Genomic DNA, 27,703 nt, shown 5'->3' with positions numbered 1-27,703 from the left:
ACCACGCGTTGTGTTGCTGCCTGCCTTTTGACCCTGGACTGTGTTTGGACTATTCTCAGCGCTACTGTTTTCCTGGTTCTTGGTCTGTGTCTGTTGGCTACTTGTCTGGTCGGTGGTCCTGCAACCCCGCCGGGTCCGAAGTCCTGCCGGCCGCTTGAACCCAGGGGCTCAACTCCTGGGGAATAGTGGCTAAGTGCAGGTGAAGCTAGAGGTTGTCTGGCTGCCTGACCGAGTGCGGTTTCACTCCATCTTTGCCGTGCTCAGTCGGGGCACAAGGGCTCACATCCCCAGTCATAACACCTAAAGGCTATTCTGTAAATATCCACATATATTACATAGTGCATATTTGACAGATGGACATATTCATAAGTGAAGCATGTAACTTAATTCATATGCATATCTCTGGCATTTAAGCACAAGCACTTAAACCAGCTCTATAGCTTGCACCTAAATTATAGGCACTTATTTCACCTATTATAGTAGTGTATAAAGGAAATTAGGTGCCCTCTTATAGGATTATCCTCCATTATGATCAGAAGTTAAAGCTATTCTGATCATTACTTGCAATATATGGGCAGATGTCATCATGGTGCTTGATTTTTAGTCAGCATTTTGTAATGTCTTTGGACAGTTCTTGAATCATAAAAATAATAATGCAATTTTAATGTAATAACTTTGACGTTAATCTACCCATAAATAGTTTGCTAGAGACGTTGAAATAGATGCAGGAATTTCAAATATGATGTCACAGATTCTGATAAATTTGATCTGAGCTAGATTATATTACTCTCATGCATGTTCATTGTGAAAAGTCTGAAAAGCAGACTGGCTGGGGGTGTGTTCTGATTAGCCTGAGAGATATTAATACAGCTTGAAATGCATCCCTGCTTGATCTGATTTTCTTGTAATGAGAACATAAGCGTTGCCATACTAGGACAAACCAAAGGTTCATCAAGCCCAGTATCCTGTTTCCAATAGTGGCCAATCTGGGCCACAAGTACCTGGCAATATCCCAGAACTATAAAATAGATTTTATGCTGCTTATCCCAGAAATAAGCAGTGGATTTTCCCAAGTCCATCTTAATAATTTAGGTTTATGGACTTTTCTTTCAGGAAAGCATCCAGACCTTTTTATTTATTTATTTATTTTTTAAATCCTGCTGAGCTAACTGCATTTACCCCATTCTCTGGCAATGAATTCCAGAGTTTAATTATACGTTGCAAGCAGGTGTAGGTGAGATGAACTCCTAGGCCCCAATCCCTAAACTCCCTTCAATCTACCCTTTACCGGCACTAGAAGCCTGTGCCTTCTACTTCTGTTGTATTGTGCTGCACTTGGTAGGTTAGTTTATTTTTCTTTTGTTGTACATGGCTGCCATATCTCAAAAGCGAGAAAAAGATCTGCTGCATGCAACTTCTTCCAAGATGGCAACCAAGGAGAGCAATGGACCTTCAGCAGTGAGCTCCGCTTAGGTGGCTGAAATTGTGTTGGAAGTCCAACAGGCTATCAGTGCCTTCCTAGATAAGTGGCTGCAACAGTGTTGGATAAGCTGGATATTATGGACATCTGGTTGGAAGCTTTATGGTGGGACTTTGCAGCTCAGTGCTGGCGTATCTCAGACATGGAAGACCATGTGCAGCAGCTGACTACCATCAATGCAGTTCTACAATCTAAGCTGCAAGTGCTGGAAGAAAAAATAGACGATATGGAAAATTACTCCCGTCGGAGCAATTTGCATCTGTTTGGCTTACCAGAGAAAGTTGCTGATGTGGAGCTCACATTTTTTTGGAGTCATGGCTGGCTGAGACGCTGCAATTGCAGTCGACAGTGGGCCCACTTCTTATTGAGCGAACCCATCGCTTGGGCATCCGCAGATCTTCTGCAGACTGTCCTAGAGTGGTAATATTTAGACTTCTTAATTATGCTCACAGGTGGACATTCTTCTAGCCATTCGTTCCCGTAGCCCCCTGACTTACGAAAATAAAACAGTGTTTTTGGTTTCAAGATTTTCTGCTCATATCTCTAACCTACGTTGGGCATATGCTACAGTTTGTGCTGCTCTACATAAGTGCCATATACAATTTGCATTACTTTACTGTGCTAGACTGAAGATTTTTACTGAGGGCCAACCACAGTTGTTTGATACCATCGATGCCACCCAGGCTGTCCTTCAACAGCTGCCGGATCCGGAGACTTCCTCTAGATAATTGTCTTGCGGGTCACGTTTGAGACTTTTTCTTTTCCGTTGTGGACTATTCACTATGCAGTTCTCAGTACAATGACAGCCTTCTAATCCTGATATCCAAAGTTTTCCTGCCCTCTGGATACTGGTGGTGCTTTCCTGTAGACTCTGTATCGCCCCACCAGTGGAATATTACCTGGATTCCTCTTTGTGTTTTGGCCTTTTAAAAATTCTTTTTTAACTCTTCTGAGTGGGTTTTTATGTGTTTACGTATTTATTTTTGGTAGGACTGCATGGCATATGAGTGTGAATGAGACGAACTTTGGCCTTTTGCTTCATAATGCTATTTGAATGCTCCCTAGGCCTTCATGTGTATTGCATGCTACTTTATTGGACCTTTCTGGGCTTTTACAATGTCCTTGCTTTTGTGGATGGATGACTGCCTGCTTACCAGTTTCACGATACCTGTTTGCCCATCATCTTGCTGCGGTTGGTCATATTCTTTGGTTTGGGCAAACCTTCAGTTTATGGACGCTGTTTTTAATGCCTTGTATATATTTGTAATTATTGCTATTCTATTGCACTGACTAGTATGGAGTCTAGATGTGTGGACGCTTCTGTGATTTTCTTTCTTCCTTTTGTGTTCCCCTCTTTTTTTCACATTTTTTCCTTCATTTTGTTGGTGTTTATGGAGCGTGGCTGAGAGTGAACACGACAAATCATTTTTTTTGTATAGCGCTTTAGTAGTGCTTGGGTTTGCTTATACAATCTCAATATATTGCTCCTCCACGCTGCTTTGAGGGCATTCTGAGGAATGTATCTTTCTTACTCTTATATTGTTTGTAATACTCTTATTATGTGAATGTTTCCTAGGGTTTTTAGTTTGCATTTAACTGTTACTTAACGATATTCATTTTTCTTATTTAAGGGTTGAGCTTAATGTTTATAATCAGACTTATGTTTATTCGTTCTAATTTGCAATCGTGCTGGTTCTGTTCTGTTTTTTTTCTATATTGGGGGGGGGGGGGGTCTCATGGTGATATTAGTCCTGTTTAGGATGTTTCCAATTGAATATGGGTGTGGGGGTGTTTTGCTCAGTGTCTTCATTTGTAGAGACTCTGTACGGGGGGGGGGGGGGGGGAAAGGATTTTCCTTGTGGTTGTTTTATTTTTGGTTTTGATTACTTTTTTAATTATTATTATTTGACTGTATTGGGTGGTCCTGTGTTGGGCACTGTGCAACGAGCCCCTCTGTTGGATTTTGCACTGTTTCCTGAGCTCGAGGGAGAGGATTGGTGACTGGGACAGTCCTCTCTCTTTTTATTTAGATCATGGCCTATTTCCTTTACTCTTTTTCAGATTAGTATCGATGCCAGTTAATTTATTTCTTGGAATGTTAATGGGGTTACCCCTCCTATTAAGAGGCAAAACATTTTGCAAACAAATCGCCATAGTGCAGTTTTGGTATTTTTACAGGAAACCCATTTGTCCACTTTGGAGCAGGAGAAATTTAAAACCTGGTGGGTTGGCAATTTGGTAGAATCTCCGGCTATCCACCGCAAGGTGGAAGTTCTTATTCTTTTTCATAAGACTCTTGATGTTCTGATCCATGGGACTTGGAGAGGGACTCTGGGAGTTTTATTATTACCTGTGTCACTTTGAACAGGCAGCAAATGCTTCTTTGTAACGTTTATGATCATACCTTTCTTACTTCATTGGTCAACGTTCTATTGCACTAACCAGAAATTCCAGTTGTTATGGGTGGTGATTTTAATATGGTCCATGACCCTGTTTTGGATAGATCCATTGGATTGGATAGAATGCATTTGAATTTTTATAGACATTTTCTAGACATTAGACATTTGGCATACACTACGTCATGGGGAAAGGGATTATACCCATTTGTCTAGGGCCCATGGTTCCTAAGCCAGGCTTGATTATTGGTTAATATCTCAAACACTTTTTTTCTTTGGTTCAAGATGCTGGAATAAGCTCTTATAGTGTCTCTGATCATGCCTTGATCTGGTGTTCTTTAGAACTTGGGCTCCCTAGGGATCAGCCCCCATCAATGGAGGTTTCCTCTTCAGTTATTTTGTGATAAGGAGATATTGCGTCTTGAGCGTCGGATCACTGTAACATCTATTCAATATGGTCATCGTCCTACCCCCTAGCAGAAGAGTTCTCTGTTGGTTCTTCAGGCTGCTCTTAATGAGCTTCTTCATGCTCGCTCTGTTAAGTCCCTGCAGTATTATAACTATTAGCTTTATTTATATGAGAATAAACATGAGAATCTCTCGGTTAACCTGGTTCAGCGGCGGACCAGGAGACTGCACCTCATTTCTCAGGTTGATAAAGAAGAACAGTTGGTGCGCATAGATCGTAAGATTGCTGCAGTTTTGTTTTTTGCATATACTATCAACAGCTCTACAGACGAGAGATGTTTTGGAGAGTGGCGCTTATTTAGATACCTAGATTCTGCCAATGCTTTCTGCCAGTTTTAAAGCTAAACTGAGTGCTCAGATTACAGTGGATGAAATTGAACTGACTACTAAGCAGGGTGATTAGTATAAGGCTCCAGGCCCCGATGGATTCCGTTTGGAATTTTATAAGATTTTGAACCCCACGATTATACCTACTTTGCAATCTTTATTTATACTTAATACTAGTTAGCCAGCTAGTGTATTTTTACTCTGTGTACTACACAAACTGGTTTAGTGTAGTGAAGGAGGAAAAGACCACAGAAGCTCAGCCTGTGGAGTTTGTATTATACCACAGTGGCTGGGCGAACCTCCTCATAGGTCTAAAAAACCTCCTATGGATCTCCTATTCTTTTATATATTTATTTTTTAAATATTTTTCTCATTACAAATTTCTCATACTGTTGTCATACGGCATGAAAAGGCATTTATCTGAATCTGTCGCTGCTAGTGCGGTGAGCTCGACAGAGCGCTTCCGTTTCACTTTTATGCTTCGTCGGGAGCTACACCTGTGGCTTTTTGATTTCAGAAAGACCTAAATCCAAAACAGAGTCTGAGTAAAATTTAAGTTTTCATGGAAATCTTCTTAACGCTTATGGTAATAACTTTACCTTTGTACGAGTGCCTTCGTTCTCCTACCCTGATGACAACGCACTGCAAAATGGCGTCTGTCCATTTTTAAAAGGATGCCCTTATGTGTCAGCCAATCAAATGCTTTCCCCATCCTATGGGTCTGTGGAATCTTAAAGGAATCATCCCTGATTAGATGAAAGATGCCCTGTGCTACCTCTATCTTATAGGAACACTTTCCACTCAATCCTCTTGTTTAGACCTCGGGGGATGAGCAATTGCAATTTATATATCCACCTTTGCTCCAATTGGAGTAACTTGCGATTTCTATCGCCACCTCTGATAGTGGGTCTTATCTGGTCAATCACTATACATCGATAGTTTGTGAACGTGTGATGATGTTTCTTATGATGGATCACTATTGGGGCTTCCATTTTTTGGTGAAAGATTGTGTTTATGTTCGGTTAGTCTCTGTTTAAGTGTCCTAGTGGTTTTACCCACATATATTTTCTTGCATGGTCACATCAAAATGTGTGGAGTCGCTTTTGGGACACGCTACAGCCAGCGGCGAGGAGCAGTCTCCTTAATAAGCATTGCCTCTAGACAATCCTGTTGAAATGAGCCAAGCCTTTCTGATTCCTTGCCCCTAATGTTAGGAAAGGGGGGGGGGGGACGGGGGGAAGGGGGGGGGAAATGTTTGGAATCTGTTTTCGTGAATTTATATGTTGGAAAGCGTTGAATTGAGGACATGTTACGTCTTCTAATTAGAATTGCAAATTGTACCTGTAATTGAAGATATTGTTTTGAATAAAAAGATTTAAACATAAAATGTATACTACGACCGTTCTTCTGCAGTTAGTGTTAGTGCAGTTAGTGTTGTGAGTGATTGCAAACAACACTCACAACACTAACTGCAGAAGTACGTTCGTAGTATACATTTTGATGTGTCCCTGCAAGAAAATATATGTGGGTAAAACCACTAGGACACTAAAACAGAGACTAAACGAACATAAACACAATCTGTTTCACATCAGCCTGATAAGTTAGCAATCTTTATTTATGCAATTTGTGTTAAATGATGAACTACCCAAATCTTTACGCCTTGCCCAGGTAGTTGTGTTGTTGAAACTTGGAAAGGATCCAACTCTGACTTCTTCCTACAGGCCTATCTCTCTTTTGAACGTTGAAGCCAAATTTCTTGCTAAAATTTTTGCTGTCTAGCGCAAGCTGTACTATCTAAACTGGTCAACTCACAGGTGGGTTTTGTACGGGGTCACAAGATTATGAAGAACATTCGGATGAACCTTGCTTCCATGGAGCAGGTGAAGCAGTTAGAGATGCCTTCTCTGTTGATCATCTTTGATATGGAGAACATTTGATCACGTGAACTGGGATTTTTTATTTTCAACTATGCGTAAATATGGTCTGGAGGGGTTCTGTTTGGATTCAATATGGGCTCTTTATGTGTCCCCAATCACAGTTTTTTGGGTAAATGATGTGCTTTCAGAGTCTCTTCCTATTCAGCAGGGAACCCATCAGAGTTGTCTGCTTTCCCCCTTCTTGTTCTCTTTTTTTATTTATTTATTTATTTTCTTTTCTGTATTGCATTTTGTATCCCACATTTTCCCACCTCTTTGCAGGCTCAATGTGGCTTACAATACATCATGAGTGGTAGAAATATATAAGAGAATATACATTTAGTATTACATAAGGATATTGGGTAACATGATAATGATGAAACATGATAATGGTGTAGCAAGCAAATATTATAAGACAATTCTGGATATGCGTTTAGAAGTTCACATTTGTTGATCTTTGTGGTATGCCTTGTTGAAGAGATGGGTCCTCAGTAGTTTGCGGAAGTTAATTCATAGATCGTTTTCAGGCTGCGCGGCAAAGCGTTCCAGATGTGTGCTCAAGTAGGAAAAGGTTGACGCATGCGTTAGTTTGTATTTTAGACCTTTACAGTTGGGGAAGTGAAGATTGAGGAATGTGCGGGATAATTTTCTAGCATTCCTGGGTGGTAAGTCTATCAGGTCTGATATGTAGGCTGGGGCATCTCCGTGAATGATTTTGTGAACTAGGGTACATATTTTGAATGTGATGCGTTCTTTAAGTGGGAGCCAATGTTGCTTTTCTCTTAGGGGTTTCGCACTTTCATATTTTGTTTTCCCGAATATGAGTCTAGCTGCAATGTTCTGAGCTGTCTGAAGTTTCTTGATCATTTGTTCTTTGCAGCCAGCATATAGTGCGTTGCAGTAGTCTAGGTGACTAAGTACCATTGATTGTACTAAGTTGCGGAAGACGGTCCTTGGGAAGAAAGGTCTTACTCTTTTTAATTTCCACATTGAGTGGAACATTTTCTTGGTTGTGTTTTTCGCTTGACTCTCAAGAGTTAGGTGTCGATCAGTGGTGACTCCAAGAATTTTTAGGGTATCCGAAATTGGATATCCTTCAGGAAATTCTGGATAATCCAGGGAGTCTGGATGGGTACCCAGGAATTTAAACTCTCTGCTTTGCTGAAAACCTCTTGGTTCATTTAGTGGAGCCCCGTCTTTCCTTACCTGCTCTTATGGATAGTTTTGCTGAATATGGTGATTTCTCTGGTTTCAGATTGAACTTATACCCGTCTTTAGCGATGCCAACTGTGGCTTATGATTAGGACCAGTTGGGAAGGTCCTTTTCCTTTCGGGTGGGAGCTTCAGTCCTTTTGCTGCTTGGGTATCTGTTGCCCTCTAAGACCTCTCTACTTCGTGAGGTTAATGCTTCCTTTTAGCCTCCACAAAGGACTGTTTGGCTTGCTGGATGTCCTTACCCCTTACCATTTATGGTCTGATCCATCTCTTCAACATGTTTTATTTCCCAAGTGGCTTTACATGCTATAGTTGTTACCTCTAAAATTGTTGAAATGGGATTTACTTTTATTGCAGAAGCTTGTCTAGAAATATTTTTGGTGTGTAAAGAAGCTGAAGACCCCATTTATTTAATTGCAGGGTTCTTAGCATTACGGGGGTATTGGACTCCCTGATTTGTGATTCTATAATTTGGCCTGTTTGCTTTGTCATTTGGGGGACTGGATCCTGGAGGAATCTGCTTATACACCTAGATATTATGAACAGGCTTACTATCACCCTTACTAACTTTATTCTTTGTTGCATAGCCATTTCTACGCTTTGCCCCCATACCTACATAGGAATGTTCTGTTACAGTCTTTACGAGAGGCATGGAAGGCCTCTTGTTTTACTCTTGGGGGGTAATCCTTTGGTCTCTGACCATTTTCCTCTCTTAGGTAATCTACAATTTCCTCATGGGTGTTATAATTCTAGCTTCCGCCGGTGGGCAGCCAAAGGGGTATTCTATTTACAACATGTTTTGAAGCCTGGGGATCAGGTGGTGCATTGGGAGGATTTGCTTGCTGGAGAGACAGTAGAGCAGTGGGACATATTCGCTTATTAACAACTACATCACTATGTTTCTACTTTAGATTCTACTGGATTGGCTTTTTCTCTTCATTCTCGCTTCTTGGGTTTCTTTGTGCTTTTCAAGGATGGTGGCTTGTCTGTTTCCTCTCTCCATCCAGCCATATGGGAGCTCTCTTCAGTTCCCGGTCAGGCAGCACTCCAGGATCATTGGTATCTGGATTTAGGTATATCTCTTGCTTCCTTAGATTTTGAGATGTTGATTTGCCGTATAGCTACGGTTTCTATTAGTGTGGAATTGTGGGATTGTCAATTTTGGGTGTTGCATCAGGTTTATTTTACACAAGAACGTCTGTTGAAGGGGGGGGGGGGGGGGGGTCTGGCTACTCCCACCTGTCCGAAATGTCATCAAGGGGTTAATCCTTTTTATCATGCTTTCTGGAGCTCTGTTAAAAACTAGCATTTTTGTACGGTCCTGTTATAATATCTGGGATGTTGTTTGGTCGCTCTCTTGCATCGCTATAGGGTTTACTTCTAGATAAATATGAGGATTTTCATATTCCAGATTGTTTCCAGGCCCATTTGCTCCGGAAGGCAGGGATATTGGGTAAACGGGTCATTTTATTGGTGTGGCTTAGTGCTAAGCTCCATCTTTTTAGACATGGATGAATCTTTTTCTTTCTTTGGTGCTTCTTGAACAGAAGCATGCTAAATATTCCTTTAAACAGAAACAGATTTTTTTGAAGACTTGGGATGTCTATCTGCAGTCTTTGCCTCACAGAATCCGGAGTTTAATCCTTAATGAGTTTTGATATTTTTCTAGTTTTCCCGATTTGACTGGACTTTTTAATGCCTCTTGGAGGAGAGAGGGGTCCTTGTGTGGTATGCTCCATAGCTTGACCCACCCTTCTTTTTTTTTTCCTTTTCTTTTTCTTCTCTCCTTTCTCCAAATTGTAGTTTTCTTACCAAGTGGTTCTGAGTTGCTATAAGAACCAAGGCACTTCAGAATTTACTCTTTTTGTTTTGTTTTTGTGCTATTAGTTTAATACGTGATGATTTACCATTTTACTGAGGGGGAAAATTGTGGATATTGAGTTGAGGATGGAGGGGTTAAAATTGTTGACTGACTGATGACGGAAACTTTGTTTTTATGATGTCTTTACTTTGTTTTGCTGTTTATACTTTTGCGCTTTTATATTGTTGGATGTATTTCTCTATGCTGTGGTCAATAAAAACTTGCAACATAAATTTACTAGTTAGTAGCTTTATTGCTTGCCCCTTAGTCCTAGTATTTTTGAAAAGATTCTGTCTACTATCAAAAATTTAACATACTTTCTGAATTTCAGACGTTTGGCTGAGGCGTTGAATATTGATGAAAGTACAGATCCTTTTAATATCCGCTCCTCAGGATCAAAATACAGTGACAGTTTAAAAGATGATGCAAGGTATGTAAACTATATATTTTTTTTATTATGAATCAAATTTTAGAACTGTTTATACACCCTTATTAGTACATTCAAGTTTTATAAATGCCTAGATTAGTTCAGTTTGACTCAATAGACTGCCTTTTTCTTAGCACATCAAAGCAGTTTGCAAAATTAAATTATGTATGTATAGCAGCATTCTTTGAATACAGCTTAGTAAAAGCTAATTCACATATTCAGTATTAGTGTCTCAAAGAGCTTGTAGTAGGAGAAAGGGCAAGTGATATTTTTAAAGTTACAGAATGAGTGGTAAATAGGAAAATCTAACCAGAATACCTAGCTTCAAAGCTGAATGCAGATACAGATCTATATTTTACTTATTTATTTGTTGCATTTGTATCCCACATTTTCCCACCTATTTGCAGGCTTAATGTGACTTACACAGTACCGTGGGCTGATGTAAGGGTATTAAATGCCTTAGGTGGACCTTCAGCCTTCACCCACCTCCAGTCCCCAGTATTTGATAATTAAATTCAACAACCATGGTGGTTGAATGTGTTGTGCTAGGGAGGTATTGGACAGGGAGCCTGGAGTCCTTCACCTGGATACTTTGGACTTCAGCGCAATGGTATTATACAGTGTTGATATTGGGGTATGTTGCCAAACTGAGTGAACAGAGCCTTTCCCCAGAACAACGTAAATTCATCTCCCATTACTCTCTTATTGGCATAAAGAGGAATACTATGCCTTAAGTTTGATGTTAAACTGTACCTACTGTATACCGCTTTGGGTGAATCTCTTCATAAAGGCGGTTAATAAAGCCCAATAAATAAATATATGAGAAGTATCAAGATCTAAGAGATCAAAAAAGATACATACTGGGGGAGGAGGTGACGTCACTGAGCAACATGATCACTTGAAGCGAGAGCTCCTGTTACCCTGCGCAGAATTGTTTTGCAGTACCCCATTGAGATATTTCTTTTACAGCGTGAATCGGTGGATCGAGTACCCATAAGATCAGTAGACGTAGAAGAAACATGAGTACACTCATGAGTCTCAATTTGCCTTTTCAGGCTGTTCAGTGGTGAAACACGTGGCAGGCTCGGCACTGGCGACTCCGGACCCGGTGTGCTGTGTTGCAGAGGCCGTTTCCCAGGATCTGTTTATATCGGATCAGGAAGCCCCAGAGTCCCTTGTTTCCAGAGTTAAGAGAGTGGCTGTTGGAGATGTGGGCAGACCTTAAAGCGGTCCGCACGGACTTAGCAGCCTTGGGGGCAGATTTACGCGGCGAAATTTGGGATCTGGGCAATCATTTGGAGGAATTGGAAACCCGAATGGAGGAGCATGAGACAGGGATCACTGCCCTAGATCAACGGATGGAGGAGATGCGTACTGGATTTCAACAGCTTATAGATAAATTGGAGGACTTAGAGAACCGGAGACACAATTTGCTTTTTAGAGGCCTGCCTGAATCACCAGCATACATTAATTGTGAGGAAGTGGTACAGAATCTGGTGAGTGCCTTGTTAACGGAGGCAGGGTCGCTTGTAAACCCGCGTGAGGTTGTCTTGGAGAGATCCCATAGAGCGTTGGGTATGGCAAGACACAATCTGCCTAAGGACATAATAGCCTGTTTCCAAGATTTCAAACTCAGAGAAAGGGTGCTACAAACAAGTAGGAAACTTGATAACTTCAAATGGGATTCCTACCAGATTGCAGTATTTCAAGACCTTGCTGCAGTTACTTTAAAGAGGAGAGCAGACCTGAAATTGGTCACTGTGAGATTGCGTGAGTTGGGTATCAAATATAGATGGCGGCACCCATTTGCTGTAGCATTTTACAAGGATGGTCATATACATCAAATCAAGTCGGTGGCTGAGGCGTACGAGATTCTGCCAGAGGGAGATGTGGATAAATCGGCCGCGCCGTCCAGCAAACCCAGATTATCTCCATGTCGATGCATCCGAAATGGCAGCGGGTGTCAAAGGGTAACGAGGTTGGAACGCCAGAAGTCTGCGAGTCAGCTGACCTGATGAGAGGATTTCCTTCAGGAGTGGAACATAAGGCATGATATACCGTAATGGGACCTATTAATGCCATAAGATATGAAAGGTTCTTGGGGGTGGAAGATGTTTGGTGTGGTGAGAGTTTACGATACCACTTTGGTTCACGTGTTTTGATGTTGTGTTTGATAATGGGTATATTTAAACTGTTATATTCCAAATGATATGTTGTGGGGGGTGGGGCAGAGAGGCTCACTTCCTTTGCTGGATGTCCCTTCTTTATATGGGAAGGGGTCTTGAACTTAAGCGAGGTTGAGGGGAGGGAGGTGGGTAGTGTGAGAGGAATTGAGAGGGTTTGGTGGATGGGGGGGTTTGAGGGGATGGCCACTTGTGGGGTCGCTTCTTTACACAATTAACCTTTACTGAGTGATATAAAGATGGTGCTCCTGAATGTCAGGGGGCTAAATGTTCCTATGAAACGCCAGCTCTTATTTCGAGAGTTGGTTCGTTTAAAGGTTGATATCGCCCTGATTCAGGAGACACATTTGAAACCAGTGCATGAAACACATTGAGGCATATTTTCAAAGCACTTAGCCTTCCAAAGTTCCATAGGTTTCTATGGAACTTTGGAAGGCTAAGTGCTTTGAAAATATGCCTCTATGTAAACATTATAAATATCCGATACAATATTTTGCTTCCAATCATGGTGGCTCCAGGACTAAGGGGATGGGGGTGATGTTTGCTGATTCCTGACCATGGCAGGTTGAGAAAGTAATTCGAGGTAATGGGGGGCGATATATACTTATAGTATTGGCTCTGGGAGTCTTGAGATATACGATTCTAAATGTTTACTGCCCTAATACTGAGCAGGGGGCCATTTTTAAGCAATTTGGACTAAAGGACTAAAATACAGATTAATACATGCGTCCAGCTTTTCCTACATGAGTATGCAGTTGTGGAATACACTGCCATTTGACCTGAAAACAGTTTACGACCTATTCAACTTTCATAAATTACTGATGACTCATCTCTTTAACAAGACTTACCACAATGATCCATAATAGGAACTGTAATGCACCACCACTTATCTGATATTTTGAATGTTTTCTCTCTATACCTGATTGCTTAATTTTATTATGTCATCCATGTTTCTTTATGTAATACTACTACTACTACTATTTAACATTTCTAACCAATTGTATTCTTTCATTCTGGATTGGTGAATACCATGACGGAAAACTGTAAGCCACATTGAGCCTGCAAATAGGTGGGGAAAATGTGGGATACAAATGCAACAAATAAATAAATTAGACCAAGTATTGCTAAAGCATAAGGTGGGATCCCTGCTGGTGGGAGGAGATTTTAATTTAACGATGGACCCAAGGTTAGATAATTCCACTAGGGCAATAAAGTATGCCCAGCAGGATCGTGAAATGTTTCATGAGTTCCTTTAACGCTGGCACGTGATAGATCTTCGGCGTCAAATCAATCCTACATGACGGGAGTACACTTATTTTTTGTCTGTACATAATTCATTTTCACAAATAGATTTGTGGCTGGGGGAGGTGAGGTATTCTCATAGGCTCCTGGATGTTAGGATTGAGACACGTACGTGGTCGGATCACAGCCCTGTGTTATTACAACTCGGTGTGACGGGTCCTCCAAAAACCCCTCCAGAATGGCGATTGGATGATACTCTGCTAGCAGATATGTTTCACGTATTTCAGATTGAAAAGCACATTAAAGAATATATTCAATTTAATGATAATGGGGAGGTATCACCAGGAATTTTATGGGATGGGCTGAAGGCGGTAATTAAGGGTCATCTTGTTGCGCTGCGTGCACATGTTAAAAGAATGCGGGATCAGATGGAGGATTCCCTCCGCAAAACATTGTTTGCGGTGGAGAGACATTTAAGTAGGCAGATGGCCCAGCTGATAGATCAGCCTCACAAACTTTGTCAGGAATTGTGTGATTTACAGTTAGATCTATCAGAGAACCTTCAGCGGGTCCGCCAGACTCATTTTGAGTTTGGCAATAAAGCTAGCAAACTCTTGGCCCATAAACTTAGGCAGCAATCTGCATGCAATCATATTGTTAGTTTGAAAGATGAACAGGGGATGTTGACTTTAGACCACTTTCATATGCAGTGGCTCTTTCAACAGTTTTATGAGAAGCTTTATACACCAGATATCGCCCCTTCAGAGACAGATGTATCGCTCTTTCTAGAACGCATTCGCTTGTCTAGGCTTACCGTGGGGGCACAGTAACAGCTTTCTAGACCTATTGAATTGAATGAGATTCTCCGGGCAATTAAAGCTCTGTCTCTGGCGAAAGCACCGGGACCAGATGGTTTTACTAATAAATTTTACAAGATCTTTGGTGGCCCCCTGCTTTTAAGGGTTTTTAACTCCTTTAACGAGGGCCAGGATATTCCTCGGATATGGCATTTGGCGACTATTACAGTTATACTCAAACCGGGCAAGGACCCACAGATGTGTAGCTTGTACTGTCCAATTTTACTTTTGGGGATAGATTATAAAATTTTTATTCAAATCTTAGCTACACGCTTACAGCATTACCTCCCCTTACTGATCCATGAAGATCAGGCGAGGTTTGTTCATGGTCGTCAAACGTTCGATAATATCAGACGTGCACTACATATTCTCTATCACGCTGAATCTACACAGGCACCCTTATGTATTTTGTCACTTGATGCGGAGAAGGCGTTTGATAGGGTACATTGGCCATTTATGTTTGCAGTTCTGAAGGGAGCTGGAATAGAAGGTTCCTTTCTTCATTGGCTTCATCTTGTCTATGCGGCCCCCTGTGCCTCTGTTCATGTGAATGGGAGGAGATTATCCTCGTTTCCTCTTTTCAGGGGAACGAGGCAAGGCTGCGCCCTTTCTCCTCTTTTCTTTGCGCTAGTGATTGAGCCTTTAGCGGAATATATCCGAACGCACCCAGAGATTCACGGTATACGGCGAGGGGGGATTGAAACCAGAATCCTGTTATTTGTGGATGATATTCTGTTAACCCTATCAGACCCGAGCACCTCTTTTCCTGCTTTGATCTCGGCATTGGATGAATATGGTAAAATCTTGGACTTTAAAATTAATATGAGTAAGTCTGAGGCCCTGAACATGTCCATCTGACGACCAAGTGGCTAGATTAAAGCTTGAGTTTCCTTTCAGGTGGGCATCCAGAAGTGTCCGATATCTCAGGGTAAATTTGACAAAAAAAAAATCTGAGGATCTATATGAGGCGAATTTTCCGGGGAAGTTCAAGGAGCTGTTCCTGGAACTTGAGCGGTGGGAGGGCCTGACAATTTCATGGCTGGGCCGTATTGAAACGATAAAGATGATCTTGCTACCCAAGCTGTTTTACTTGTTTATGGCAATCCCTATTTTCATACCTGAAAAATTCTTCCGGGGCTTGAGACAACGAGTTTTTTTCATTTATCTGGAAGTGGAGGCCGCCACTAGTAAGAAGGGAGGTGATGCATCAATTGCGTGCGTCGGGAGGGATGGGTGTTCCCTCTTTCTGGGTCTATTATCAAGCGGCCCATCTTCGCATCTTAGCAGAATGGACGCAAAAGACAGGCAAATTGTGGAAATCCCTGGAGCAAACTTGGTTGGATCCGTTCCTGTTGGCAGCAGTCCCGTGGCTCCCAGATAAACTGTTAAGGGGGCTGGTTAAAGATATGCCGCCATTGTTACAAAAACCCTTGTCAATTTGGAGGGATGTACGGCGTTTTTCCTGGGCTGTAGATATTTTTTGCATATGTTTATTCGCTTTGCACTCCAGTTTGCCCTGGGAGGAGAGGCTGGTGGGTATGGGCTATGGAAAAAATTGGGATTATGCAAACTGGGTCAGATATGGGAGGAGGGGGAATTTCTCATTTCAAGATATACATGAGGAATATGGGATCCCAATCTCTCAATCCTTCCAGTATTACTGAGTGCGAGATTTTATCTTTAGAAAGGCTAGAGGGGACTTGAGTTTAAATGAGACGACTTTAGAGGGCAGTGGTGAGTGGGGGAGGAAGGGGGGATTTCCAGACTGTATAGAGCTCTTCTCTCGCATAAAAGACTGGTTATGTTCTATCTAATGAAGTGGGAGCGGGCTATGGGAGTGTCCTATGAATTTTCTCAATGGGAGAAGATTTTTAAGTTATTGCTTAAGGTCTCCATTTCTAGTGCTTTAATAGAAAATGGGTACAAGATCTTATATAATTGGTATTATACTCCTCAGCGATTGCATAAAATGTTTTCCTCGATGTCAGCTTTGTGCTGGCGTCAATGTGGTCTTCAGGGTGATATGTACCACATTTGGTGGACTTGTCCCACGGCTCAGAAATATTGGTCCAACATTTTAAGGTTGATTCATAGCCTCACCAAGCTTTCGTACCCTTTGAAGGGATTGCTGTGAAAGCATCTTCCCTCTCATACCCGTTGACTCTCTTTCTTGAAGCCTTCAGCCTCCCCATTCCGTCCAAGTCTGAGGTAGGCACCACTGATCATCTGCTAATCTGGCACTGACCCCCCTCCGTACAAGAGGGGAACTGCCCTTGTTCTTAGACATCATTCATGCCTCTGCTAGCATGGGTCAGCAACTGCATGACCTTTGACCTTGCTTTGGTCTGAAACATAGTGCTGTGTACTCTTTCAGGCTAGGACCCACCGCCTGTGGAATGCTCTGACAAGACCCTACCTCCTTGATATGGGGCGGGTGGGAGCAGCAGTCTAAAATGGTGAGTGCACCTTGCAGGTGCCGCCCTTCTTGCTCCCAGAGATCACCTCTTTTCCCACCTCCCAGATTTCCTGTCTTGTTACCTGCCTCCCTATAGGTCCACTGTTCTTTAGTGCCTCCCCCTTACTTATCCCTTTCCTAACTTGCCTGTGCTTGCAAGCTCTTCTATACTTCCCATCACCCTCCCCCCTACCTCCTATCCTGCATTGCTGGTCCACCGCCCATTTGTGCTTGTGACCGCCTAATGCTGGGTCACTGTCCTCATGTCCAGGACAGTGCATCATACATTAGAGAAGCCACTCATTTCCTTGGTAAATTGGCGGAAGTAAATATATGTGAGGGCTCTTTCTTGATGATTACATTAGATGTATCCTCTCTCTACACATGAATACCATAAAATGGTGCATTTTGGGCAGGGGAAGTAAAGGACACATTAGAGTCCACACGTTAGACTGCACACTATTCCTACAGATTTTTTTAATGCAGTTAACACAATTAGCTTTGAAGGGAAATTTTTCTTCTATTCAGTGATGATTTTTATTTTCAGATAAATGGAGTTGCAATGGGAGCAACGTTTGTTCCCTCCATTGCCAGTCTCTACATGGCACCTTTTGAACAAGAATGGATGCAGTATTTTCCTTTCAGCAATACAATTTACTGCTAGTGGAGACTTACTGATGATTTCATGTTGTGGTCTCAATCTCAGGAAGAATTAGAACAATTTGTAGAGTGGTTGAATGGATGTGATGCATGTGTTCAATTCACAGAACAAAATTCCAATTCTGAGAAACATTTTTCGGATGTGGACATTAAATTGGAGGATAGTGGCTTTGCAGCAAGTACTTTTGAAAAAAAACAACTGATAGAAATACTTTTTTTTGCATAACTCTAGTCATGTAAGCCACCCTAAGAACAGCTTACCATTTTATCAAATGTTGAGGATACGTTGGATATGCTCTGATCAATCAGTTTTTAATAAGCGCATGATCTTATAAGAAAACTAGTAACAAAGGCCCATTTCTCTGAGCAATGAAACGGGCGCTAGCAAGGTTTACCTACGGCAGCGTGGGGAGGGTGCAGGTGGGTATTTTTTTTTTTTGGAGGGCGGCAGCTTCGGGGTCCCGGCGGATCAGGTGTTCGGACGGCAGTCCTCCCCCTGCGTAGCTCGGTGTTTGTCGCTGTGCCTCGGGGGGGGGGGGGGGTGGAGGCCCTGCGTAGGGCGGTGTTTCTCGCAGTGCGTCGGGGGGGTAGCGTCGGAGGGCGGTGGAACTGGCGATTGGCTGAGTGTCATAGCCCCACCCTCCACGTCATCACGTTGTGACGCGAGTACGGGGCAGACACTCATGGGATCTTGCAACTACAAATTTACATTTAGAATGTTGGGGTTGTGAATTATGTGTGGATGGGGCGTGGCTGAGGGCGGGTCTATGAGTGAGTGGTTCTGACAGCCTAGAAGACTACAGGGCTTCAGTGTTTCCCTGCCACACAGTGAGGTTCAGAACATTGGAGGTCAGAATGTTGGAGGTGAGAATTATTTATATAGATTAAAGAAACGAGGCTATTCTCCGAGGACAAGCAGGCTGCTTGTTCTCACATGTGAGTCGGCGTCCACGGCGGCCCCAGGAACGGAGATTTTCCAGCAAAATCTTCAAAACTTTTCCCGGCCATGTGCGTCCGTTCCCGCCTCAGTTTTTTCTTTTCCGCGGGCGAGAGTGGCTGCGTGTCGGTCTCTCTCCCTCAGGTCCCAGGAAAAACTTTCGCGAGTTTTGTATCGCTTTCTTTTTGTTCAAGTCGCCTTTTGTTCTCTTTTTATTTCCAGTTTTTTTTTTAAAAAGGGACCTTTTTCTTCCTTGGTAAGTTTTCTTTCATTTCTGTTGCGGCCTTCTTGGGCCGCACGTCCGCAGTACTCCCTTTTTGTGCCCTTGGTTGGCACAATCGAGCCATTTGATTTCGCCGCCGCGATTTTTCCGCTGATGTCATCGAAGCCTCCCAGCGGCTTCAAGAAGTGTGCTCGGTGCCAGCGGTCGATCTCGGGCACTGACCCGCACTCCTGGTGCATCCAGTGCCTTGGGCCCGACCATCGCCCAGACGCTTGCAAGTTGTGTCTGAGCTTGAAAAAGCAGACACAGGCGTCGAGAAGAGCTCTTCGAAACCGTAGATCTGACTGATTCCTCGACGTCGACAGCGGTATCGAGGTCGACGTCGTCGATATCGGCACCGGGGATGGCATCGACATCGGGTGTGCAGGTAATGGCTGTCCGAACTTCACCTTTAGCTGGGAGTAGTGAGCCATCGAGTGGGTCTCCACCTGTCTCGAAGGCTCCTCCTGTGCAGGCCCAGTGGGACCAACCAATGTCAGAACTGACCCCGAGGAGGCGTGTGAATTCCACTTCCTCCTCGTCGATACCGAGGAGTACCGGTGACGTGCTTCGAGCAAAGGCGAAGAAGCATCGGCACTGGTCTCCCTCGAGACACGGTACCGGGAGCTCTGGGGCGTCGAAGGATTCGGCACCCATAAAGCGTCGACGCCGGGAGGGGCGCTCACCCTCCATACAAGAGGTGTCGGTGCGTCGATCTTTGGACAGCCCGGTACCGCCTCCCAGACCTTCACAGATTCTGACTTCAACTCCGGTACCAGCCCCACAGCCTTCCTCAACAGCGACTCTGGAGGAGAGCATTCGAGCCATTCTTTCCGGTCTTCTGGAAGGGCTGCTGCATCAGTCTGTTCCGGTGCCGGGGGTGCTTGCGCCCTCGGTACCATCGATGGAAGCAGCGGCTGGCTCCGTGCCTGTGGTGAGGTCCCCAACGCCGGTACTGCTTGCGGCATCGGCCTCAGCTGCCACCCAGGTCGACTCCCCATTGGCGTCGTTGGAGGGAGCTTCATTGCCACCGGCATGGGAGTCGACTTCTTAATCATTGCCATAGGGGACATGGTTCCTCGGCGTCGAGACGAGCCCGGTTTCGGACTGTAGTTCGAGAACTCTTGTCCCATACCGAGGAGGATGCCTCCTGGGATGAAGGGGAAGATCCCAGATATTTCTCTTCCGAGGAGTCTTGTGGTCTTCCCTCTGATCCTACTCCTTCACCTGAGAGGAAGCTTTCTCCGCCGGAGAGTCTTTCCTTCTCCTCCTTTGTCCGGGAAATGTCTGTGGGCATTCCCTTCCCTGTGGTAACTGAGGATGAGCCCAGGACTGAGATGTTCGAGGTCCTTGACTATCCTTCGCCACCTAAGGAGTCATCTACTGCCTCTCTGCCTAATGTCCTTAAGAAGACATTGCTGAGGAATTGGATGAAACCGTTATCTAATCCCACCATCCCTAAGAAAGCGGAGTCCCAGTATCGGATCCATGGAGAACCTGAGTTGATGAGGGCGCAGTTACCTTACGACTCTGCGGTTGTGGATTCCGCTCTCAAGAGAGCCCGAAGTAATAGAGATTTCGCCTTGGCACCCCCGGGGCGAGAAGCTAGGACTTTAGACTCTTTTGGGAGGAAGGCCTACCAGTCCTCTATGCTCGTGTCCAAAATTCAGTCCTACCAGCGCTAAACGAGCATTCACATGCGGAACAACGTTAAGCAACTGGCGGGCTTGGTGGATAAGCTCCCTCCAGAGCACGCCAGGCCTTTTCAGGAGGTGGTCAGGCAGCTGAAGGCGTGTCATAAATTCCTGTCCAGGGGTGCTTACGACTCTTTTGATGTTGCATCCAGATCCGCTGCTCAAGGTATAGTGATACGCAGACTCTCATGGCTGCGTGCCTCTGACCTGGACAATTGGACCCAGCAGCAGCTTGCGTATGTTCCTTGGGCTTGATGGACCTTTGGTCTTTCCCAGTATGGCAATACGTATGTACGGAGAACACCTGTTACAGATAAAGAACCACTCTTTGTTGCACAAGATAATAGACTGTGGACTAGATCACAGCAAACATGCAAAAACTACAGTAAAGCAAAACTGGAAATGGTTACACATTGGCAGCTGTGACACATTGATGTCTGAAGGTCCATTTATGGAAAGGTCCAGTAAGGCAACAAGACTCATTCATTGGAAAGCATCACAGTACTAGAAAAACATCTGGATCATGACCTTAAGAAATGTGGAGAGTGGGCGGAAGTAATGTCACCGGGAATGATGACTGCTTAAGACAGGTGCTCTGTTGTGGGTCTTAATAAAAAACCCTCTGGTTGAGCAAATCTCGCTGCAGTCCAGGTGTTCGGGTGTCAGAGAGTGCTGGGAAACTGGAGCAGAGAGAGAATGGCCAGTAAACAGAGACCAGAGGAAGTGAAGGCAGGCAGTACATCAATGGACAGAGCATCGGCTCGAACAACATGTGGCATGGCAGTGACTGTGGAGGAGGCAGGGAAACTGGCACATGGAGAAAGCAGTCCGGAGTTTGTGCTACATAGTATGGAAGAGGCACTGGCATCAGCTGTTCTTACTTGCACTAATTTGTACCACTGGACAAAGGTGATAAAGGAGAAACTTTCCTCAGTGAAGGTGCAGATCAAGGATGCAGTCCAGGAAATTAAATCAGACATAGCCAATGTGGCAGGCTGTATGTGGAAGTGGTGGAGGTCAGAGTGGATGGGTGCGAGGATAAGGTGGCCACTTCATAGACTGGCTTGGAAGCCCTACGGTAGGAACACCAGTTGCTCCAATGTAAAATTTAGGCTGTTGAAAATTGCACCCACCACAATAATGTGTGGATCAATGGGTTGTCAGAGGGAGCTGAATACTGTGGAGGTGACTCAAGAGCTATACAGATAGTTGTTGGGCAGTGGGGAGTGGATGTGTCTGAGCCACGAATTGAAAGAGCTCATAAATCTCCGGGGCCCCAGATTCAGAATAAACCACGAGACACAGTAGTTTGCTTTCAAAGCTTTGTAGAGAAAGAGAGAGTGTTGTACAAGGCCCAGGTGTCAGGTGGCTTACAATGGAAAGGAGAGAGGATTGAAATTTTTCAGAATTTGGCTCTTATTACTTTACGAAGAGGAGGGCATTTTGGTTTGCTATATGAGTTATGGCCCTAGTGAAATGGAAATATCACTGGGCATTTCCTTTTGGTCTCATGGTAACTGTGAATGGCATGTGTAAGAAGGTGACCAATCTGAATGAGGCTTGGGGCTTGCTTATGCAAAGGGTATTTCAACACCATCAGTTGTGGCACAACATTGTCTAGCAAGATTTCACTGGCAGAAAGTGGAGTAGAGCAACTGCAGGGGCACTCCGTGCTCTGGAGATACTGCAGTGAACAGAAGACAGACCTAACTATTGGGACCTGAACTTTGCTTATTTGAGTGGGGGTATGTTTTTGCTATGGATCCTATCACCCAGTTTCCCTTATAAGTACTGATAATGAAGATTTTGATGTGCATTTTGGCAGATAGAATTATAAGTTGACTGCCTGGGTTGATTGTATGCCTGTGAGGTGTGATGAGGGTATTGCTGGATGGTGGGTGGGTATTGTAGTATGTTGTGGACTGGTGGGGATATTAATGTTGTGAGGGGAGGAGAGGAAGCTTGGGCTTTAGACAGGACCCAGAGGGGGGTTGCATCCTGAATGGGATGGGGGATTGCTCACATTTGGGGTTGGAGGAGGTCTGGTAGGGGGGCTTTTTGGGTATGTTTAAACGCAGGGATTTTGTTAGGTTGGTGGTCTGGTGTTAAAAGAATTAATAGTGGTAATGAAGGAAGATAAATGAAGAGTCTTGACATACGATGTGAGGGGACTTAACTCCCCATTGAAGTGGAAAATGCTGTTCTTGGATCTTTGAATGGTGCAAGGGAGTATATGTTTTGTGCAGGAAACTCACTTGTTACAAGCACATGAAAAGTGTGTGGTGGATTCCTGCTACCCTAAACGGGTCTGGGCTTCTAACATAAGAGAAAGGTAAAAAGGGGGAGTGGGTATGTTGTATGAGAAAACTCTAAGGGTGGAAATTAAGAGAGTACATAAGGATGAGGGGAATGGTTTCTGTTGGTGTTTGGGGTCATTAATGGGAGAAAATAATTCATTTGTCAGCATGTACACTCAGAATTCAGGCCAGGGGAAGTACCTGGATCATTGGTTATCATATATACTTCAATATCAAGAGGATACCCTTATTGTGGGGGATGACCTTAATCTCACATTAACATGAAATTGCTGATCTGTTATTAATATGTAACCTGTCATTAAAATTGTCCGTAGTACCTGAAGATTGGAGGGTGGTCAATGTGACGCCGATTTTTTAAAGGGGTTTCAGGGGTGATCCGGGAAATTAGAAACCGGTAAGCCTGACACCAGTGCTGGGAAAAATAGTGGAATAAGAGTCATCATGGGTTCAGCCAAGGGAAGTCTTGCTTCACCAATTTGCTTCATTTCTTTGAAGGCGTGAATAGGCATGTGGATAAAGGTGAACCAGTTGATGTAGTGTATCTAGATTTTCAGAAAGCTTTTGATAAAGTTCCTCATGAGAGACTCCTGAGAAAATGGTGTCATGGTTCTGGTGTGGATTAGGAATTGGTTATTGGACAGAAAGCAGAGGGTAGAGTTAAATGGTCATTTCTCTCAGTGGAGGGTGAACAGTGGAGTGCTGCAGGGATCTGTACTGGGACCGGTGCTGTTTATTTATAAATGATATGGAAATCGGAACGACAAATGAGGTGATTAAATTTGCAGATGACACAAAACTATTCAAGGTTGTTAAAACACGTCCCTGTCCCGTCCCCACAGGTTCTGTCCCCATCCTCGTGGGCTTTATCCCCATCCCCACGTCATTCTCTAGGGCATGGAGTTAAAAGGTAAAAGATGTCTTTCCAGCTTCTGGAATTGGCTTTTGTTTAGAGAACACGACTGTGTTAAGGTTTTTCAGATAGTCTGTGCATTGTAAATTGAATATAGAACTTTACCTATTTTGCATGGTATAAATAACAGGTTCTAATTTAATAAATTATGCAGATCTTACTTTTATATGTTAGACTTATGCAGTGGCATAGCTAGGGTAGTTGACACCCGGGGCCGGTCATTTTTTAACACCCCCCCCCCCTCCAAATCCAGTACTAGGTATATCGAGAATACAAAATACTCAGGACCTATAGAGCAATTCTACCATACCATAAGCAGTCATTTCTACGAGTCATACAAGGAAAAGGAAAGCATCTTAAACACTACAGTGAGCACTAGAACATCAATTCACCTATTGTAAAACGAAACCAGACAGAATAGTACAGATCGTTGATCCTGCACAGTCAATGCCAATTGAAAGCCATATCTTTTTCACAAACACAGATACACCCTAATCCACTATAGAATAAGTAATCATAAACTTTCTATTTAGACAAAAATTAAACTGAACCCCCGATGCCAGACTCTGCATACAATGCAACACCACAGAAACAGAAAATGTCCCCTAGTACTGTGCAAAATATAAAGACAGCAGATGTAAATTTGAAAAAACTAAAATACCAATCACCACTTTACAAATTAACAAATAGAAATAAAACAAATACAGAAAATAAAATAATACCATTTTATTGGACTAATACATTTAGCTTCCAGAGGCCAAAATCTCCTTCCTCAGGTCAATACAGTATAGTGCGGTTACAGTATCCTATCCTGACCTGAGGAAGGGGGTTTTGTTCTCTGAAAGTTAAGTCAAAATGTATTAAAATTAGTCCAATAAAAAGATTACCTTATTTACATGTTCTATTTATAAACATTAACACAGCTGCAATACTATTTCCTAAAGCAAAATAATAAAAATATATATTTACAGTTTGTTGTCTCTGGTTTCTGCTTTCCTCATCTTCTTTTCACTGTCTTCCTTCCATCCAGCATCTGCCTTCGATCTCTCTCTGCCATCCAGTGTCTGCCCTCTCTAATGTCCCTTCCACCCACTGTCTGCCCTCTCTCTCTGCCCCTTCCATCCACTGTCTGCCCTCTCTCTCCCTTCCATCCACATCTGCCCTCTATCTCTGCCCCTTCATCCACCATTTGCCCCAGTCTGCCCTCTTTTTCTCTCCCCCTTCCACCCACCATCTGCCCTTTCTCTCTGCCCCTTCAATCCGTCTGCCCTCCCTCATCCATCTAGGGTCTGCCCTCCCTCATGCTCCCCCTTTCCATCCAGGGTCTGTCCCCACCCTCCCCAATCCCCTTCTCCCCTCTGGTAACCCATCTGGGCTCCCCCACCCTCCCCAATCCCCTTCGGGCACCCATCTGGGCTCCCCCACCCTCCCCAATCCCCTTCGGGCACCCGTCTGGGCTCCTTCCCCCACCCTCCCCAATCCCCTCTGAGTTCCCCCCTCCCACCCGACCTGACCCAACACACCTACCAGCTCCGTTCTTCTGCTTCCACCCTGTCCTGCCTTAAAAAAATTTTTTTCAAAGTGCCGGAGTGGCAGGCAGCGCCTCACGTCTGCCCTGCTAGTAAAAAGCTCCTCGACGTCGTCGTCGGCCCTTCCCACATTGAGTCCCGCCCGCCCTCACGGTAATAGGAAGTTACCTCAGAGGAGGGCGGGACTCAATGTGGGAAGGCCCGACGACGACGTTGAGGAGCTTTTTACTAGCAGGGCAGACTTGAGGTGCTGCCTGCCACTCCGGCACTTTGAAAAAAAATTTTTTAAGGCAGGACAGGGTGGAAGCAGAAGAACGGAGCTGGTAGGTGTGTTGGGTCAGGTCGGGTGGGAGGGGGGAACTCAGAGGGGATTTTTAAGGCAGGACAGGGTGGGAGCAGCGGGAGCGGAGCACTCCCCCCCCCCCCCCCCCCCCACCCGCTGACACCCGGGGCGGACCGCCCCCACCGCCCCGCCCTTGCTACGTCACTGGACTTATGATGGTATTAAGTTGCAAGCATTCTATGAAACGCACAGCTTCATTTCCAGTGACAATGTATGACAGTATTGGAAATTTGGGTCACTTTGAAATGAAAGGCAATAATGACATGACATGCTGTGGAGATGGTTTGCTTTTGGCACTGTCCTTACTGACTGAGTGGCACTGAAGGTAGGTATTCCTCCTACCTTCAGGCAAGTGATTGTCCTTTGGTGCCACTTCTTATATGACATGGCTTTGTGACTCAGCTACTGAAGGATCAGACTTTTCTAGTAGTCTTTTGATTCCAAATCTATTTAGAAATGCATTTTGGCATTATGATTAACATCCAGTTCTCAACCCCGTCGGGAGAGTCCTAAATTTCCATTGAAATCAAATGTATCTCATGCATATTCATTGTAGATATCCTGAAAACCTGACTGGTTGTGAGTCCCCGGGGCTCATTTGAGGTCAGTGCCCTGTATGGTCAAGAAGTAATCTTAATATCTCCTGATACTCCCTACACAGTATCATTAGCCAGAAGATTCCATTTCTTGGTCACATAGCTTTCTTAAATTCAAATTAAATATTACTTTTTGTAGTTTAATATTGTATTGTCTTGGCATTTCCTGGAAAATGGTGGTGTAGAGCTGCTGCAGTTGCTTCAAATTTTGCAATATGAATGTAGGATTTTTTTTTTTCTAATTGCAGGAAAGATTTAAAGTTTGTCAGTGAAATTGAGAGAGAAATCAAAACACTTGTAGAAGCTGTAAATAAGGTAAGTAATCAGTATGTACAAACCAGCTCCGTGATTGACATGACTTGACCTAATATAATGCTGGAGTAACTTGAGTAATTGGTCTGAAATGAGCTGCATTCATTTTGTTCAGCCATAAGCTCTCTCAAGCAGGGACTGTCCTTCCCCATGTTTAAACTTGTACAGCGCTGCGTAACCCTAGCAGCGCTATAGAAATGCTAAGTAGTAGTAGTAGTAGAATGTTCTAGGTGTTTGTGGCTTCTATAACTCCAGTCTTATATGTATCCATGGGTTGATATTGAAAATAATTTATGCAGCTAACTTTGAAGTTAATTGCATAATAACATAGTAAATGATGACTGATAAAGAACAGCAAGACTCTCTGCCAGAAAGGTGGCTAGGATTGTAGCTGCTGCATTGTGCAGATTCCCCTCCCCCTCCCATGTTTTATTTTTAAGGTTATAATTGCCACTCTGTGCAAGTTAACCCCCTCTATGCCTTCTTTTCATTTTAGTTCTGCTTTTATTCCATCCTCTTGCTCTATATGGGTCCTCAGTGTTTATCCCATGCCTTTTAAATTCTGTCATTGTTTTTTGCCTCCACTATCATGCAGAAGAATATTCCAAACATCTGCCACCCTTTCCATGAAAAAAATATTTCTTGATGTTGCTTTTAAATTTCCATACTTGCATTTTCATTTCATGTCCTTCAATTCTATAACTTTTCTGTTTTGGAAAAGGTTTGTTAACGACTCTCAAGTGTTAATAGTCTGTATTATATTGCCCCTGTGCCTTCTCTTCTATAGTTGGTTGTTTGGTTTATTTACAGTTTTTGATATACCTACATCCTAGTCTAACAGACCAATCAAAACGATTTTCAAAGTTCAGGTCTAGAAACATACACCAGCAATCCAGCTACAATGTTTAACATCAACAGTACATCAATAAGACATCTTGTAACTGAAAGGTTCTAGGCCAAGTGGACCTTCATATTCTCACAGATGGGTGACATCATCCGACGGAGCCTGGTGTGGACACTGACTAGCGATTTATAGAATTTTCTAGCAGGTCCCACCACCAGTAGCCCAACACTTGAGCACCTGTCTTCATTTTTCTGCGGTGTGATATTTTTTTTCTCTGAGGACAAGCAGGCTGCTTGTTCTCACGACTGGGTGACGTCCACGGCAGCCCCCACAAACGGAAATCTTCCTAGCAACAAAGCTTGCTAGAGCCTTTGAGTGCGCGCGGCCATCTTCCCGTCCGTCGCGCGAGAGTCCTGATTAGTTCCTTTCTTTCCGCGGTAAGGGAGTGACTGCCTGCGGTATCTCTCCGTG

At 43.7% G+C, this 27,703-nt stretch overlaps 1 protein-coding gene across 2 annotated transcripts in view; it reads left to right on the top strand.

Annotated features, from left to right (window-relative positions):
* The window catches only part of NFX1 (nuclear transcription factor, X-box binding 1), a 258,504-nt gene that overhangs the window by 211,427 nt on the left and 19,374 nt on the right, over nt 1-27,703 (top strand). For both annotated transcript variants that reach the window (XM_030204815.1, XM_030204808.1), the window contains exons 20-21: nt 9,995-10,093; nt 26,325-26,391. In XM_030204815.1, coding sequence (XP_030060675.1) covers nt 9,995-10,093; nt 26,325-26,391 — 166 coding nt within the window. The remainder of the gene's footprint in view (nt 1-9,994; nt 10,094-26,324; nt 26,392-27,703) is intronic.

Source organism: Microcaecilia unicolor, chromosome 1 (assembly GCF_901765095.1).
Source record: "Microcaecilia unicolor chromosome 1, aMicUni1.1, whole genome shotgun sequence".
Lineage (NCBI taxonomy): Eukaryota > Metazoa > Chordata > Amphibia > Gymnophiona > Siphonopidae > Microcaecilia > Microcaecilia unicolor.
Note: the sequence above shows the minus strand (reverse complement) of the source record. Positions and strands in the feature narration are given on the sequence as shown.